The sequence below is a fragment of the Phasianus colchicus genome, chromosome 2 (genome assembly GCF_987193195.1).
Source record: "Phasianus colchicus chromosome 2, bPhaCol1.hap1.1, whole genome shotgun sequence".
In the NCBI taxonomy this organism is placed as follows: Eukaryota; Metazoa; Chordata; class Aves; order Galliformes; family Phasianidae; genus Phasianus; species Phasianus colchicus.
The window spans coordinates 55,041,279-55,059,614 of record NC_143437.1 but is presented as its reverse complement, the minus strand read 5'-3'; the positions used below and the strand labels follow the sequence as shown (position 1 = coordinate 55,059,614).

General features: G+C 41.5%; 1 protein-coding gene across 5 annotated transcripts in view; it reads left to right on the top strand.

The window, feature by feature from the left end:
• PDE7B (phosphodiesterase 7B) overlaps window positions 1-17,326 on the top strand; it is a 162,184-nt gene extending 144,858 nt beyond the window's left edge. For 4 of the 5 annotated variants that reach the window (XM_090135750.1, XM_090135749.1, XM_031610814.2 and 1 more), the window contains 7 exons: window positions 1,617-1,717; window positions 3,496-3,627; window positions 6,318-6,409; window positions 8,345-8,489; window positions 10,485-10,581; window positions 13,803-13,883; window positions 15,606-17,326. In XM_090135750.1, the coding sequence (XP_089991876.1) occupies window positions 1,617-1,717; window positions 3,496-3,627; window positions 6,318-6,409; window positions 8,345-8,489; window positions 10,485-10,581; window positions 13,803-13,883; window positions 15,606-15,823 (866 nt within the window). In that variant the 3' untranslated portion in view covers window positions 15,824-17,326. Of the gene's footprint in view, window positions 1-1,616; window positions 1,718-3,495; window positions 3,628-6,317; window positions 6,410-8,344; window positions 8,490-10,484; window positions 10,582-11,273; window positions 12,814-13,802; window positions 13,884-15,605 lie in introns of those variants that run through there. The other variant, XM_090135751.1, reaches the window with a different exon arrangement.
• Window positions 17,327-18,336: the final 1,010 nt, after the last annotated feature.

Here is an 18,336-nt window from a genome sequence, read left to right as displayed (position 1 = left end):
CTTACCTTTAAATCATTGTTAAATGCAAGTTACAGCTTAAATAGAGCCTCAAAGAAGGCATTGGCTTGTTCTGCATATCTGTGTAAAATCACAGTGTCGTCATAATTACTTCAAATATTTCTGTGATATCTACTAGGATACAATTTACAGGCAGTAGGGGTCTCAGTTCAGTACCTGTTAAGTCAGTTGAGCGTCTTAAAAGGCTCTGTATTGGACTTAAGCATCTCAGTACCACAGTTGATGTTTTAGATGATTTAGAAAAATGTCACGCAGAGATGTGACAGGCAGAGGAGGCCCACACAGGCAGATGTGCATTGCAAGGCCTACCCGTTCACAATACAATTGTGGTACAGCAACATTATTTCACTAATAGACCACTGAGACCCAGGGCAGTGAGAAGCTTATGTGCAAAATTTAACAAATTATATCAGGCTGTCTACACTGAACAGTGTTGATGAAAGCCCCTGCTGCTGTTACTGCCAACAGAAATATTAGCCCCATGCTGTCTGCGAACCAAAGGAAGGAATTGGCCAAAATCAATTGCTTTCTGCATTATGTTTTGAATGCAGCTGAATGCTGTTTTGTCAGAGTGTCAGATAGAGTTTCAAAGGCAGGATCTCTTCTTTAAAAACGCACTACTGTTACTTCTGGAAGTCTTTCCTCTGATGTAGAGACAGATCTCCCGAGCTGTTCTAGCTGCTGTGGCCTGGCATGAGGTGAATACTCAGTTAATGAGAGCTGAAGCATGGAAGGTTTAAAGGGTTACTGAGTATAATTCAAATTAACTGAAAACAAAGTGTAGGCTGGGATTTGCTTTGGTGTGGCCCATGCAGGAGACAAGCGCTGTGGCAATTTTATGTTTGATCAATTTGATGGTGTGAAGAAGAGCATTTTGGATGAGGGCACATGCAACTTCTACCATTTGAGTTGTTTTGCCCCAAAATGATGCAGGCATTGCTGCAAAGAGCAGATGAACATGAAGCACAAACCTCAGTGGTCTTCTATGCTAGTGCTAACGAGAGTTAACAGGGATGCATTCAGATGGAACTCTTCCAGCTTCACAAACTGAAACAGGAGGAGGGACTAGTATTTTAAAATGGAAGCGCAGATGTGGCTGTCACAGGAGATCTTTCTTCAAATACGCAAATGCAGTATCTTTTAATTCTCTGTAGGAATGCCTTGGACTGTAGTTCTCAAACAGCAAATGGTGCCAGGATGTGAGGGCCTCTCCTCCTGCTGCTGTAAATCAGACTGTACTGCCGTAATGACATATTACTCCCCCGTGACAGCAGCCTAAATAATTACACTCCGTTGTGGATAAATTTGCCTTTCTTCCTTGTTTATTTTACTCCTGAATGAGAGCCTTCACTAAGGCAAGAAAGAGTTGATTTATGAACTAGACTGAGTGTATCCCCATGGGCCTCACAAATCCTTTCGTGCATTTTTTTTTTTCCTGAAGGTATTGCAATAAGAGCACCAGTCTAAACTACAGGTATTTGAAGAAACTCCTTAGGCAGCTGAATGCAAAACCTCAAATTGTATTTTAAACCCAGTTCCCAGTTGTGGCCGTGGAATTCAGAGACAAAAGGATCTTTGCGTTCTGTTTTGTTTTCCAGTTATGGTTCAAGAAGATTACCACAGCCAGAACCCTTACCACAATGCTGTCCACGCTGCTGACGTCACACAAGCTATGCACTGCTATCTAAGGGAGCCCAAGGTAAGGACAGCCTTTCACATTGAGCATTATCTGAAAGCAACGTCAAAGTTGTTTTCCCAGGAAAAAAACAAACACTTAAGCACTACTTTTTAGATAGCAGAAAATTACTGCAAACTTGAAGTCAGCTTACAGTTTCAAACAAGCTACTCAAGTCACCTCCCATCCTGTGAATTATGTATCTAGGTACTGCTGTATGAGCTCTGGCAAGTTTTGCTGTGGCAGTGTCACCAACCATCCACCTGGTTCTGGCAATCCTCCCAGCAGTGCCAGTAGAAGGCAGTGCCCGCCCATGCCTCGGTCACTTTAGGGCATCAGTGCTCACGTCAATATTTCAACACACTAAATTTGGCAGTGAAACACCAAAAATGGTTATACAGTCCCTTTGGCTGGTCTTGTTGAAAGGGTGTCTGTCCTCTACATTAGCAGCAGCTTCTTAAATATTGCAGCAAGTCCTCACAAAATGAGAGACAATTATGATGTTGTTTAATGCATTATTGAAAGGCACTTTAATACTGTAATCATGGAATGGTTTAGGTTGGAAGGGACCTTTAAGATCATCTAGTTTCAACTCCCCTGCTATGGGCAGGGACACCTCTCTCTAGACTAGGTTGCTCACAGCCCCATCCAGCCTGGCCTTGATTGCTTCCAGAGAGAGGCATCCACAACCTCTCTGGGCAACCTGTTCCAGTGCCTCACCACCCTCACAGTAAAGAATTTCTTCCTAATATCTGGTCTAAAAAACCTCTTCCAGTTAAAAATGATTTCCCCTTTTCCTGTCACTACACGCCCTTATAAAAAGTTCATCCCCAGTTTTCCTGTAGGCTTCCTAAATAACACTGAGCCACAGTATAAAAGCGTAACTAATCTTTCCTGACCTGACTTAAACAAAACAAAGTTATGGTAGAATTAGCAAATGTTTAGACCAGAATATAGAAATTGTGAGGATAGGAGCAAGCCTCAGTTTTCCTTCACTTCCATCTCCTGCAAGATCTGCAAGTCTCTCCTGACAAAAAGTGCAGAGAATGGTCAGCATCCATCTCCGTGCAAAACTTGTTAATTCCTTATCACAGCGTGCTTCTTTCATATCGTAGACTGTACACACTCATCATGTTAGTAATAACTAACTCACTCTCAGAAACATTAGATATTAAGTCTTTCGATTTTTTTTTTTTTTCCCAGTGACGACACAATTTGCTTCTGAATAATAAACTACACAGTAGAAAAAGTCTGGGTAGTTTTTTGGATTTGTATGTCTGAAGTTGGAAAATTAAATAATACTCTCCAATAAAATACCATCATTTGATTTGTGATAACCTAATGGCCCATTTTGAAATTTAAAAAATTTGTAAGCACCGCATTTTACAGCATAATGCCGTACCAGAAATGTGAAGTATGATGTGTTGTTGGTGTTGCTAAATAATGAGTGAGGATACTAACACACACCAACCTGCTGGTGTACTTACTATTTTAAATTGAATCTTTTAGTTTAAGCTCTCAAAAACCTGTATAACAATCCATATATTGCTATAAACAATAAAAAGATAAGAAATACAGATTGTGGTAACGTTAACACAGTCTGATTCTTTGTAGATATTTGTTCAATAATCACCTCGAAAAGGCTGTTCTCAGTTTATTAGTTTATTTTGTTATTGATGTCTGTGTACAAAACTGAGCAGTTCCATGTAGTCAGCTGGTTTGTTTGTCTGCCAAAAGGGAGGGATGGGGCCAGGGGAAGTGTTTACTGTTTGCTTTCTTGATGTGATTAATGTGTGATTCAGCTTGCCAGCTTCCTCACCCCATCGGACATCATGCTTGGACTGCTGGCTGCTGCAGCTCACGATGTGGATCATCCAGGGGTCAACCAGCCATTTTTGATCAAAACGAAACACCATCTTGCCAGCCTGTACCAGGTAAAAATACACACCAGGTTGATAATATGTACAGTGGTGTCAGTTTGTATTTCTTTTTTCTTGAGCAAGCAAGTAAACAGCAAGGATGTCTTAAATTGGCATGTTAAAGGGAACTTTTGCTTCACATGACTCTAGGAAAAAGGAACAACTAATGAATGCAGCAACTTAAAAAAAAAAAAAAAAAAAAAAAAAACCAAGATAGAAAAAAAACAAAGGAAGAGTTGTAGATATTTACACAAACATCCCAGAGATATAAGGAAAGGACTTTAAAGCAGAGACCGTAGGTCATGCCACAGGCTGTCTAGACCAGTATCCTGTTTCTGAGAGTAACCAGTAAAAGATATCAGAGAGAGACAGATGCCTGGGATAAATACAGCGTTGTCTCTCACCTGGTAGTTATCCTCTCTGCTCCAACATGCAGTAGTGGAGGCTTCCTGAAACAAAAGTACAGCTCACTGATGGGTCAATGACCATCTACAATCCCATCCTCCACTGTTTTCTGTGGTCTTTTCTGAACATATTTAAACCTTTGGCCCATGTCAATTACTGCATTTTATCTACAGTTGTCATTTATGTATAATCAGGCTATCTTTGCATGTGTATTTGCATGTATGGTATATGTACATCTCTGTGTGTATACACTTGAGCAATGCCATAAATAAATTTGGTTTTACTAAATGTAATTCATAGTAATTAAATGGTAATTGTAGGGATTTCTATCCTTCAGAAGAATCGACTTCAGCCTTTGTAAGAAGATATCAGAAACAATATTCTAAGTTAATAATTCATCTAACCGAGGAAGACTCAGTAATAGCTGTGTTTCTGTGAAAATAGAAATCAAGAGTTTGCGACTTGCTTTGTATGTGTCAAGAAGTTATCTGTTGTTTTACCCTACCCAAGCAACATTTGAGTTTAACGTAAGAAATTGGTGGTGTTAGGATTCAATTGTCCTTGTGCCATGAGACACAGAAAGAAGCTGGGCCCTGGGATTCCCAGCCAGAACACACTGATGCTCAAAGACTCCAACCTTTGTGACTGGCCTTGTCACAGATTGGAGATTTTGCCGTAGTCCTGAGGTTTTTGTTACAGCACTCCACTAGTTTTTAGGCAGTTGTTGTGACAGAGACTTTTTTCAAAGAATAATTTTTAAAAAGTGTGGGAAAGCAACCTCTCTAGAGATCAGTGCTAAAAACACCAGTCTGCAAGCCATCACATGGATTTCCTCCCTGCTTGGATAATCTCCCCTCCAGCCTAAGTGATCAGATAACTAATGGCAATTAGGCTTAATAAGGCAGTAGAGTGTTCCTAGGTGGAATAGCTGACTCCTAATTGTTGGCAACAGCTTCAGGGATTCTGGCTGCCTGCATTCAACAGGGGAGTCATATGACTTCATGCTCACTTGTCACTTGTTAACTTGACCTTTCCTTTTCCCTGCTCCATGTACTTTAAATATGGGATACTAGATGCTGTACTGGCTTTAAGCTCTCAAATAGCAGCAGGCAAAGAGCGGGAATTTACAGAAGTGGAAATCTGGATCAGATACCTGACCTTTTTTTTTTTTTTCCTTTGAGTAACTATTAGTTCGAAGCAAGGATGTGCTTGGATGCCTACATGCTCAGTTGTGCTTTGGCTCTCCTTCAGTGGGACCAAATGTCAGGCAAGCAGGTTTCCATACAGAGCTCAGGAGTGCTCCGTGCCAGCACAGTAAAAGTAGAGGCAGAGCAGAGGCTGACAATCTCTCAGACTCAGCTGTGAGCCAGCCAAAGAGAAAAGGAAACAAGCACCTCTCTCCACGCAGGTAAAGCATTTGTTTGAGCAGTGCTTTAGAGGGAGAACCAAGGTCTGACAAGGTGAGCAGAGGGCCCCACAATGTGCTCTGCTCTGTGCAGGTGGCTGTGAGCAGACACTTCCAAGAGGTGCAGAGACAAAAAACAAAATGCAAAACACCTCTGTTGGAGTTCTGCTTGTGGCTGAGAGCAGACAGGAGAAGAGAAGGGAGAAATCTCCCAATAAATACAAGGAAAGATAGTTAATTAACACATGAATCTACAGTGTTTAGATTTGAAATTAACTTTATGCCATATCTTAATTCAGCAAGCCCAGCATAATCTTTTCACAGATATGCTTGCTCTGCATTCTTGACCCAGCAATCTTTCCATGTTTATGTAATGGTATGACAGAAGCGAAATGCAGGCAACCCAGTAGCAATAGCTTAGCTCAAAACAGCTGCAGCAGGCATGCAGGGGCATCCCTTATTTTTTCCTTGGTCAGAGTACAGGGTTGCGAAAGCCCATGCTGATGTATTTAGGCAAGAAGAGAAGAAGGATATTTAAGTTGGCTGATGAACAGAATTGCTGTCAAAAGTCATCAGACTTGTTCTTAGCTTCATAGCTTGTTTTGAGTTCTTATGGTTGGAAAGTTGTTGTTTTGTTGTTGTTTCTCCCCAGTAACTAGGGTTGATCTTAGGTATCTTAGGATACCTACAAGCACAGTGAACTTAATACTAGAAATCCAGACATTCTTCAAACGAAAAGGTGGCTAAAAAGCACAGATTTTTAGATCAGTTTTCTTTTGTTTTGTTACAGCAGACAATTTTCAACCAATTCTAGGCATCACGAGATGTGACAGATACATAACTGTGCCATATGTTCCTACCTAATCCTTGCATGTATTCCTTTTGTTCCTACCAGAATGTTTCTGTGTTAGAAAATCATCACTGGAGATCTACAATAGGCATGCTTCGAGAATCACGGCTCCTTGCTCATCTGCCCAAGGAGGTGACGTAAGTGTCAGCTAGAGAAAACGCATCTCTCAAACTAATCCTTGGCTTCCGTCACTCTTCTTCAAAGGGGCATGGGCAGAGAGGCCAGACTTCAGAGCAGGCTGTCCAACTTTTTGGCTTGCCTGGGCTGCACTGAGTGAAAAGGAGTTGTCCAGAGCCACATCTACAAAGGTTGCTCCAAAAGTAATGCCTCCTAATTATTTCCATGGAAACTGGAACGGATAGAAAGAGCACAACAACACTGTTTAGTAGAGCAAATTCTCAACTGCAACACATTCTTCTTCAACGCAGTAACCACCATTAGCTGTGAATTTTCATCAGCAATGAGTAAGAGCCTGCATGTTGTGCTTATAAAAAATCTGTTCCAGCAGTGGTGATCCACTGTCACTGTTGCCACTGATGAAATGCACCACCCACCCACTACCTCACTGTGTTCACATTCACTATTTGATCACCATCAATATTCAGCAAGCATCAATAAATGTCAGTGGGTGCCATTGTTTCCTCATGAAGGAGATCAGTGACATGCACTGCTTCATGCCATTCTGTCAGACTGTCCCTCTGCTGCCATCTGTTGCACAGCACGTAATGGCATATGGTTGGGAAGGTTCTGCCTACCACCACCATCTGCTTTTGATGCCATGGGGCAACATAATAAAACAGGAGGCATTACTTTCACAGCAACCTTCATAAAATATATAATTAATGTATATAAAGTAACAAAACGTATTTTAATTTTTAATGTTCTTATTAAAACACATACAAAAGCAACAAAACCGTAAAGCTAGTGGGATATGTAGCTTGCTTTCTGTGAAAATAACGCATCAGTTTGGTTTGATAGCAGTGGCTGCAATTCTCAGTGAGCTCTCAAGGTGTTTATCAAAGACTTTCTGATGAAATTGTACTCTTCCCATGCTTCATCCTTCAAAATAGTTGTTCACAAATGTACATACTACCAAAAAGCAATGACACGAGTAAAGTATGATTGTGAAGTGAGGAGTATTTCTCTCTGGTACGAGAAGGCTTATGAAAAAGTCTTACCTGGTTTAAAAAAAAAAAAAAAAGGGGGCTTATCTGGTAAAAAGTCATGATCAAATTTTGGATTTCAACTCTATATGTGGACTGAAAAGGGAGTTGCAAATAAACCAAAAAATCAATTATTTTTCTGGTAGTCTTGTAACCTGTTCTCAAATTCCTTTATCAAAATGAAAAGCACAACTGCATATTCTTGCTGTACACAGGACTGTGTGTAGCCAGTGTATCAAAATCCATAAACGTATCTGCCATCACTATGAGCTGGGACAGCGCTGTGCCCCCGTAGGGCTGGTAGTGCTCTGATGTTCAGTTGGTGCTGAGGGGCCGCTGCCATGATGACATGGGGCAGGGGGAGGCAGCAGTGCCAGCTGCAGGTTGGACATGTCTGGAGTAGGCTGAATGTCCTGCTGCTCTCACCAAAGAATGGAGACCAATGAGTACCCTGCAATACTAAGGTTTAATTGCAGGTGACCTTGCCCAGGAATAGGTGACCTTGTACCCCTCTAGAAATTTTTCACATCAAACTGATAACTTCTGTTCAGTACTACTTTAAAGCTGCATTATTCAGCACCCAGCTCAGAGCAGCTGGAGTAAGATGCGAGTGTTTTTCTAGATGCATTATGTTATTTGTTTTCCCCTTTCCTAGTCCTTTCTGGAAGCTTTCACATCCACCTACACAAACAAGTGTTTTTCTTCCCCATTATCCCTTCCTGCCGAAGCCATTTAAGCAGCTAGAGCAGTTGTACCCTATCAACCCCAGCAGAAAATGACCAATCTGATCAGATTGGATCCATAAAGATTGTGGAAGCTTTATGCTAGCTATGGTTTATAGCAGGTTGTTTCGAGCTATTAGAGTCCAATGGTTCCATGACTGATGGGGCTTATTTTCCTTAATTGCAGACAAGACATCGAACAGCAGTTAGGCTCCCTGATCTTGGCAACAGACATCAACAGACAGAATGAGTTTTTGATTCGTCTGAAATCTCACCTTGACAATCAGGATTTGAGACTGGAGGATGCTCGAGACAGACATTTTATGCTTCAGGTAAGTTCTAAAAATTTGTTACCACTATTGTTTTCTTATTTATTTTTCAAGTCATGGTATTTCCTGGTACACATTAGAATAGTGTAGGACAGCATGTCTGACCAACAGCATCACCTCACCTACCACTACAACCTCTGTTACCTCCACCTGGCATGTCAGAAAAGCTTAAGATGTTTCTAGTATTACCTTATGTGATCTCCTTGAGTTAAAAAGCTGGGAATAATGCAGCAGAAACATGAGTGTCACATGATTAGAAATGATGATGAGCTATTAATTATTTCTAGGCCACCACATCTCGTTCAGGTAATGCCTTGATTTTATTCTCCTTGTGGCAAATATTGCTTTGCTGGTGTTATTTTCTAGTGATGAGCAGGAGTGCCCCCTTCTCAGTGTTCTTCCCATGACAACCTGACATCAGGTGTTCAAGTTCTGTTCTTGCGACTGATGTTCATAAGCTGTCTCTGTGGAGACAGCTGTTGCCATGGCAGCAGATGATTCTCTACTGGATCTTTCCAGCTAATGAAGAAACCATGTTTTATTTAAAAATCAAAGATTCAAACTGATTCCTTCAGCTAAGCTTCAGTCATTAGCAGGCTCTTCAAAATAAACCTCTACCTATTAACACATTATTATGATTACAGTAGCTGTATATACATGATTCTGTGCAGAAATGACATCAATTTCTTTTAAAATACATAAGAGTTTAATCATTGTCATTTACAAAACAAACATCTACACATTTCCACTCTGTCGAGGTTATGGGAAAGGTGACAGCTGCGAGGAAGTAAATGCTGATCTGTTGCTTCTTCCCCTTCCAGAAGCGTGAGAAATGCAGCAATCTGCTGTTCTGTTCTCCATGAAACATGGTTTTCTGTCAGGTTCCTGCACAACCCGTGCAGGGCAGGATGATGGGCTTATCATATTTCTGGATAGATTAGGCAAGAAAGTTGTGCAAATGCCGTGGCACAGGGCTTACAGTTCTCAACTGCAGCAAAAAAAAAATTCTTTATGCACTTCCTTGAAGATAGATAGAAACTAGGACAGAGGCCTGGTGAGATTTGCTTAGTTGGAGGATTATTTGTGGAAGAAAGAAAAAAAGAAAACAAGAAGTTTTAACCTACCCTCATCCGTGGAAGAATGTTGTTTTAATACACAGTAATACACAGAAATGTTAAGGCTAATCAATTTAATCCAGAGAGAAAAGAGGCTTGGAGACCTCCCTCCTCTGGTTAACAGATATGAATTTATACAGGAAACACTTCTGTTTTCCTGTCTGGGGTCCAGATGAATTCTGCCCTCTGTCCTTCTGACTAACTGTGTTCAGGTTATCTAGGAAGATGAGAGGCTCACAGCACCTTGTTCCAAGCAGTAAGACAGACAGACCATTACATAGCTCGCTTTTCTAAAGCAGTTACTTGATTGTAAAAATCTCTTGCCCTGCTGTACTCATTCCAATGCAAAGCATGTAATAGCACTAGTTAGCTAAGTGAAAGCCAGACAGAGGCAATGCAGAGGGCCCTGTGCTGAGCATTGTAAAGGAAAACACATAGACATTAAAATGAAGTGTAACTAAAGTGAGATGAGAGGTCGCTCAGACCACAGGGAAGCGATGCCCGAATGGTCTCACGCAGGCTTGGCTCGTCCTTCCCTCAACATCACACATGGAGCTGAGCCAGGCAGTCAGCAGGAGCCAGTCTGCAGCTTGTCTTGGCTTGCTCCTAGCACAGAACATCCAGAAGATTTTGCCATCTTGGAATTTGGCCCTCCTCTTGTTCTCACTGCAGTAAAGCAGAGGACTGAATGAAAGGTTTGTTTGCAGCTGAGGTAAATACTCTTTCCTCAAAAGGCATATTTGGGTGAGACTCAGCACCCAACAGGTGATCCTAACCTTTCCTTCTGGTGAGGCCTGGGAGTTTCACGACTGCAGGTTTACCACTGAAGCACTCCTGGATAACGGTCTCTTTTCTCACCTCCGCTCTTCTCCTTCGCTTTCAGATTGCACTCAAGTGTGCTGACATCTGCAACCCCTGCCGGCTGTGGGAGCTGAGCAAGCAGTGGAGCGAGAGGGTCTGCGAGGAGTTCTACCGCCAAGGTCAGCCCCTGCCCTGTGCTCGAGACATAGAGCTGCTACATGGAGGCAGCCTGCCTCAGGCCTCAAATCCTCTCACAGTGTGCTGCACCTCAGCTCTTAAATTTCACAGAGGAACCCACAGCTTGCCTCCTCGCTGAGAACCCTCAAGCCAGCCTTAGCATTTTCAAGCTGAAACCGTGTCAGGGCTACAGTACACTAAAATCACAGACCTGGCTTGGGTTGGAAGGGATCATCTAGTTCCACCACAGGCAGGGTTGCCACCCTCTTAATCAGGCACTAGATAAGGCTGCCCAGGGCCCCATCCAGCCTGGCCTTGAATCATCCCACCAGCTGCTGTGTTTTATCTCACTTGTTGTTCAGACTTTCGCTACAACTCCTACAGGAGTCTCACTCTCTGAGTTTCCCAAACATGACACGCTCTTCTGCGTACAAATGCAGAGAGTTCAAAAGCAGTTCCCCAGCATGGCAAACCCCCCTCACACAGCTTACAGGAACAAAGTGGGCAAGCTAGTGCTCTGCTAGAACCTATTGCAAATGCTCCAGACCCCTGCAGAGAGCTCAGTCATGCAGGGCTTTTTTTAAAACACAGTAATTGCACCATTTGGCTCTATCTGCATAGGCAAGGTCATGCTGTGCTACAAAACGGGCAGGGTGCAGCAGAGTTTAATCACTGCTAAATTCTTTGTTCACAGAACCCTGAGAGCCTCAGGCAAGCAGTACAAATTCTGGAAGAGCACACAATGAAGTACTCAATTCAGTTAAAGTTCTGCTGTATGGAATTAAGCGACATTTGGGCTGGTACCTGGTACAGTTAGTCCATAACACTAACAAGCAAGGACAAATAGGACAAGTTAGTTTTTGGCATGTGTCAGTTTAAGCCGGTGAAACGTCTGTGACTTTTGCAGTAACAGAAGCAACTTGCAGGATGTGGGTTTGCGTCCTCAGATGTGTAGCCAAGCCATGAGGGCAAGGCCCCACATCTTTAGGGCCTTGAAAAGAAAGGCAGCAGCCTCAACTCTTAAAAACTTTTGCTTTTTCTCCAAGACTCCAAACACACCAGCAGAATTTCTAAAATACACCTCTGAGACCAGTTATATGCACTATACGTAGGAGACCAGTTAGAGCTGTACAAGGAAAATAAGAGCAGGTATGTGGGAGAATGTACAAAAACCACAGTTTGACTGTCACTGGTGGCTATGTAATCCTGGTAAGTGTGCACCAAAAAAAATATATATATCATGTAGTCAGATACCATTATTACTTAAAATAATGTATATTATTTTAGACTCCTACCTCCTTAAAAATAATGTTGGGTCTAGAAGGTATTTTTTGTGACATTCGAAAACCATTGCTCTTCTGGTCTGATTTTTAACTACATAGGAGGCAGGTAATATCAGAATTAGTGCATTGTTTAATTTTTCCTCTGTTGTGCATATAAAAGTTTGAGCTCTTTCGTTTTTGTTTTTTTTTACAAAACATTTCTAATGCCATTTTTAATAGCTTTTGATTGTTAGTAAAGTTCTAAATGTTTCCCTAGTATTTCCTAACTACCTAGTTAAAATGAAAACAAGCCCCTCGCATTTAAGACTCAATTGTGTGCTGCAGTAGAGAGAAAGGTAAGGCTTAGAAATGCACACAGTATGTACAGGACTATAGAGGCTGAGTGAGAGTAAAAGTCAAAACTGTCCACTAGTGGGTATAAAATAAAAGTGCTTTTAAACAGAAACAGTGGATATGAAGCAGAATGTTTCTTTTAGGTTGAATACGATGTTTTGTCTGCTCTAGCATAATGTTATTTATGGATACATTTCTTCTAAACAGCACTTGCAGTATCCTTATTAGTAAATAAAATAGAGAAGCAGAACAGCACAGCTTGTACACAGCTGTGCCGTAGGTAGGAAAGGGTCTGTACTCCTAAGACTTGCAGCCTGGTAGTGTCTCTGAGAGTGTAAACAATCACAAAAGATGAGTGTTCCACTCACAGTGTTTAAAAAAATACTAATTTGCAGCAATCTTTTAATGGGCTAATGCTTGCGTGTGGAAACCAAATCTCCCCCATGAGACAGGTGGTTGCCGTCTGCATGGCAACAGCATCTTCATCTGGAGCAATCGGAGCTGCTTTGCTGCTGAGTTCTTGTATGCAGCTGACTTGTGGTCTTCTCCTGCCACTCCAGCATCTGTGTGATCATTGCCATCCATTGCCTTTAGGCACAAAAGAAATGTGTTTTAATGTTCTTAGCTATCATAGAATGGCCAGGGTTGAAAAGGATCACAATAATCATCTAGTCTCAACCCCCCTTCTGTGTGCAGGGTCACCAACCACTAGACCAGGCTGGAATCCAGCTATGTATGGAAGTGTCCTGCATGATCCTTTCTGCACCTGCAGGAGCAGTTTCAACTGACTGCTTTTAAGCATTGTCTCAGTGTCCAATTTGGTCAATTTTGCTGCAGGTGGGGTGGCACCTAGGGTGAGCAGATCCCTCACCCAGCTGTAAATCAGCAGTTTAAAGCAGAGTGTGGGCTGGTCACTGCCTGAAGGAGTCTTCAGGACAGTTCCAGGTTCACACCCAGAAACATCATCCTTTGCTTGATCTCATACTGTGTAGTGAAAGGGGCAAGGAGGTCAGTCAGCCAGTTTGTTTCAAGTCCATTTTGTGCAGGAGACTCTGTAAGGACTTCCTGGACTACCAAAGGAATTAATGATGCAAGTTCAGCATAAACATAGCTCCCATACCCACCTACATTTGACACAAATGTAAGACAAACTTGAATTTCATCCTTTTTTCGTATTTATAACCTCAATCCTATGATTTTTGACACATTGTTGCTCTGGTTTGTAGTAGTTTACTAGCACAGACACAGCTGTGGGCTGCCAGGCACCATCATCCTTCAACAGCAATTTTCACAAGTACATGGCAGCAACCCACACTGCAGCATTGCAGCTATCTTAAAAAGGAAGATTCTCAAAATACTTAAGTGCTTACATATAATGTTCATTCAAAAGTCACCTTTCCTTAGAGAGATTTTTCTTCTTTGCATGCTTGCTCAGTTTCTCTGGTACCTTGAAGGAAAAAAAAAAAAGGTATACTTGGACATTTAACATGGTTCTCACTGGTGCCAGGTTCCAGCTGCTCAAAACCATACAGCTGCAGTCACTGTATGAGTCTGATGCAGGTATGGAGACAAAAGTAGCAGAATTTTTTTTTTTTTTTATGATGTAGGTGACCTGGAACAAAAATTTGAACTGGAAATAAGCCCACTTTGTAATCAACAGAAGGATACAATACCAAGCATTCAGATTGGTAAGTATTAGCTTCATTCTGTCTCCTCCGTGTTTATCTCAGTGTGGCACAAGCTCAAACAGAAACTGAAACATGATACGTGATAAAATCCATCTGCAACATAAACCCAGTGAATCAACAGCAAAGGTCAGCTTTGTGAATACTGAACACCTGATCTGGGATTGACTTCTTGCTGTCTTCATCAGTTAACACATGACATAGCTTCAAATGCGTCATCAGCCAGTTGCAAGCTTATTTCTGTGGAATACTTTGGCTGTTTAGGATGATGAGGGAAAAGCATCCCCACAACTGCTGAGCGCACTGCAAAGCCTCTCATTTAAAGTAGCAACACCATTTTCCTGTCCAGTTTCCTACAGATTCTTCATAAACGCTCCACAGTATGATGCCCCTGCAGAATCCAGTGCAGAACATGGAAAGATTCATTAAGAGCCTTCAGGCCATATTCACTGATGCTTTAGTAGTTCTCTGAGTATCTGAGGGCATCGAGTCAGGGCAGCAACTCCAGTTTCTTCATCTTCCCTTCTTTTTAAAAACATTAAAGTCTGACACACTGCCTGCAGAGCACTGACCAGTTCTCTCCTCTCCTCTGTGCTGCACACTGCCATCCCCACAGCCTCCCCTTGCTGGACAGCAGATTGAGTTCAAGCAGCAAGTTTCCATGGCAGCATTTGCAGATGACACTCAGCAGCCCAGTGGTTACTTTGTAGTTAGCATTTCCATAAATGCATTTGCAGTATCACACCATATGCATAGGATGTTAAGCAGACAGCTGTATAACCATTAAATACTACCTGTCTCACACCAGAACGCTTGCTTCTAAGGTGTTTATCTTCCTCTTCCAGAAAGTAATTTAATTTGTCTCTTAACCCAACTGTATTGTTACATCAAACTGCAGATACCATATGCAGATAAACCTGCTACCATTTGTCTGTCCTCACATAAAAGCAAGGATGCAGTCATACACTAAAGTGAGTTTTGAAGTGTTCTTTTTTCTGAACTGAATTTTGTGGGAATCAAACTGCAGTTTATGACTTAGAAGTTTTATTTCCATTTGTTTTCACCTATCAGTGATTTTGCTAGATGTACACTAACTTAAATACAAGCTTTTCCTGTATTCAGTACAAGCCTGTGCTAAGGTCACTCCTCAGCAGGTCAGAACAGACTTATTTTTGACTTAAAGAAGCTGTTGCATAGTCTTCCCATGTGATATTAAAGGCCAGCACAGACATCTCAACTGCTGTCCTTGTCTGCACTCTGCAGTACAAAAGATATTTATGACATATAGGACAGTATTCAGAAACCCCAAACTACTGCAGCCTGGAAAGTTCTGGAATAGGAAGCAAAATAGCCACAGCAGCACTCACTGCTTCAAGCGCTTCAAGGAGCTTAGACACCACTGCAACTCATCTCATATCTCATGCATAGCTGTGCTGGGAACCTGTTCCCCTTTTTCTAGAATAACTAAAAGTTGACACTAAAAACCAGTGTCAGTTTTTTCTTTTCCCCAAGCTTACCCCAGACAGACAGATCCCAATCTTGGTGATGTGTGCTGGTCAAAAGTTGCCTGTTTCAAGAGGAACTGATGTAGCTTGAAGGTTTATTGTCATTTCTCTTCAAGGTTTTCACAACTTGTAGCACTGTACTCTGCTGAGGAACTCCTGTGGGGGATAATGCGCTCAAGGAATGAATTTGTTTCTCACCTGCTGTGCTCTCTTTCTCTAGGGTTCATGACATACATTGTAGAGCCGCTTTTTGAGAGGTGGGCCCAGTTTACAGGAGATACCCCCTTATCTGAAAACATGTTAAACCATCTCAGGAGGAACAAGGCAAAGTGGAGGAGTTTGCTCCATAAGCAACACAGCAGTAGTAGGAGCAATGACCACTCAGGTCAAGTAACTGACAGCCAGGAACAGACTTTAAATGAAGAGGAAACTCCTTAGTGGCAGCTTTGCACTTTTCCTTATAGCACTGCTATATTCGTCTTGATCACAGCAGCAAGCAAAATCCTGAGGAGCTAGGAGCCTGTTGCCAAGACCATGGAAAGGGAAGAAACAGCAAAGCAAACACTGTAAAGGTCCTTGTGAACAAACCCATGGTTCTGCTGGTTCCTTTCTGGATCTCCATCTTCCTCTCCCCCTCTTCATTCTGCACATGCCTGATGCCATCCATCACTTCAGATCACGAACTGCTTGAATGCAGGTCCAGCCAGCAGAGCTGAAGCCAAGCCAGTTACTGCTGCCATGAAGCAGGGAAGATTACTGAGAGAACAGGGGAGGATAGAGGCACTCTTGGTTATGTATTCATTTACCATGAGTCATACTGTGACATATGTACATAGGCCCAGAGCGCCATACGCTTTCCAGTCTGGCAGCTGGGCTGCACATGAAACCACCAGCATCTTCAGAACCCAGAGGACACTGGTTGAATGAGACAGCGCTCACAGAGGGCAGAGAGAATCTGGTTATTTTAGTAATTAAAATAAAAACCTTTTTAACTTTTGTATTCTGTGCACTAAACAGATGATGTATAAACTTTGGACTGAAGTTACACAACTGCGTGTACACAACTCCAGTGTAACAAGGCTCATTTTGGTAATCATTTTTATGCCACTTTGGATAAAAGACAGGCATCTTCTCATTGCAAGGAACAGTATTCCCTCGCAAATGAAAGGGAAGGTGTTATACAGTCTAACCCTTTGAAACACGAACAGATCTACCTTTTGAGTACTGTTTCAAGTAACATGTTTATATTCATGTGTGTACATTTTCTGTAAATATGAGACGCTACTGATTCCCATGCCAAAATACTGGAGTATTGTGGGATTGCTACCTGTAAAAAACATTGGCACTGTGAACAGAATACTGTTAGTTTTAATACAAGAGAAACCATTTGTAAATATGGTATAGAGTTTATTAATATTCACCATTGTTTGTGGATAAAAGCCTTAACTTTTAGCATCTTTCAGCTTCTGATAGCTGCCAAAATCATATGATCACAAGATACAATTCTGTACTGCCTTTCCACTATCAAAAGGTATATCACAGGTCATTAAGGAACGATGTCTGGCAGGATAACTTCTTGAAAACTTCAAACACATTCCATATGGATCCGTGTTGTTAAATCGTAGCACCCTGCGCATTCAGTATAGGCAAAGGCTTCACAGAGCCTGAAGTTTTAGTTCAAAACAAACAAGCAAAGCCAGAAGCCCAGAGCAACAACCACAGTTCAACAATTCAATTAGATTAACATTTATTCAAGAGTGAATTTTTATTAAATAGCATAGTGATCTAAAAAGCACGACATCCTAATAATTCTGCTGTCCAGCTGTTTTCTTAAGCGATGTCATAATGGAGATGGATTCTTTCCCCCCTACATTCTCTTACTTAGATAGCCAGGATATAAATGCATTTGTATTTTTCTTTCCATTAAAAAAAAAAAAGAAAGAAAGAAAGAAAGAAAACCTTCAACCAACTGCTAGATCTGTCTCACTCATTGAAGGAAAAAAGGCTTTCTAGTCAGCCTGTTAAGGAAAATCCTCATAACTGTCACAGTAGTTGAGGAATTCTATGAACGCTACGTTCATTTTTCTGAAAGATACATGGCTCTATTTATGTCATAAACAGCTTCAGTTCATTCTATATGAAGCTTCCCTTAAGCTTCCATGATTTCACTGAGATTGCATTTTCGGGCACTACTGCATTGCACCAAAGAGATTGCCCTCTCTCCCCAAAGGAGCCAGTTGTGTTTGAGCAAAGCGCAGCATTGTTGTAAACCCTCAGCACATCAAATCAGCACAGCTGCTTTCCAAAAGAACTAGCAGATATGGCCATATGATCACATTTAGAGAAAGTGTTTTTGGACAGACCAACAAAGCACCATTTAAATTGGTGTTTGAGAGAAATAATGCTTACTTAGAGAGTTGCAAGGGTAGATGCAGTAGAGTTTGTTTTTAGTTACAGGGAACGCTGACTTAGACAAAGTCTTCACGATCATAAGGTGACTAACACGTTTAAAGGAAAACAAGAAGCACAAGGTTTAGTAAAGGATGCTTTATTCTACTAATTCATTGGACATTTATCTTCAGAGAAAAGGACTGAAACTCAGTGAAATAGGAAGGTGGAAATCACTAGCTATGAGTAACAGAAAAGTCTCCTTCCTCTCTCTTCTAAACAGAACTCATATATTAGATGCACCATAACAGTCAAAGAGAAGGAGTTGTGGTAGAATAAAATTATTTCTAACTATAGGACATAAATGCCTTTTTAACCACCTGATGGTGGAGGTGGGAGCATCACCACTTTACAGCTTTTTAGATAGATATTTCTTCATGACAGATCTAGGACAATTATTAGGACATTATACAAGCAGTATAATGGGCTGCCTACAAGCTCTTAAGTACATAGAAAAAAAACATTATTTCCCTTGTTTTGTCTTTTATACTAAGAAATTGAAG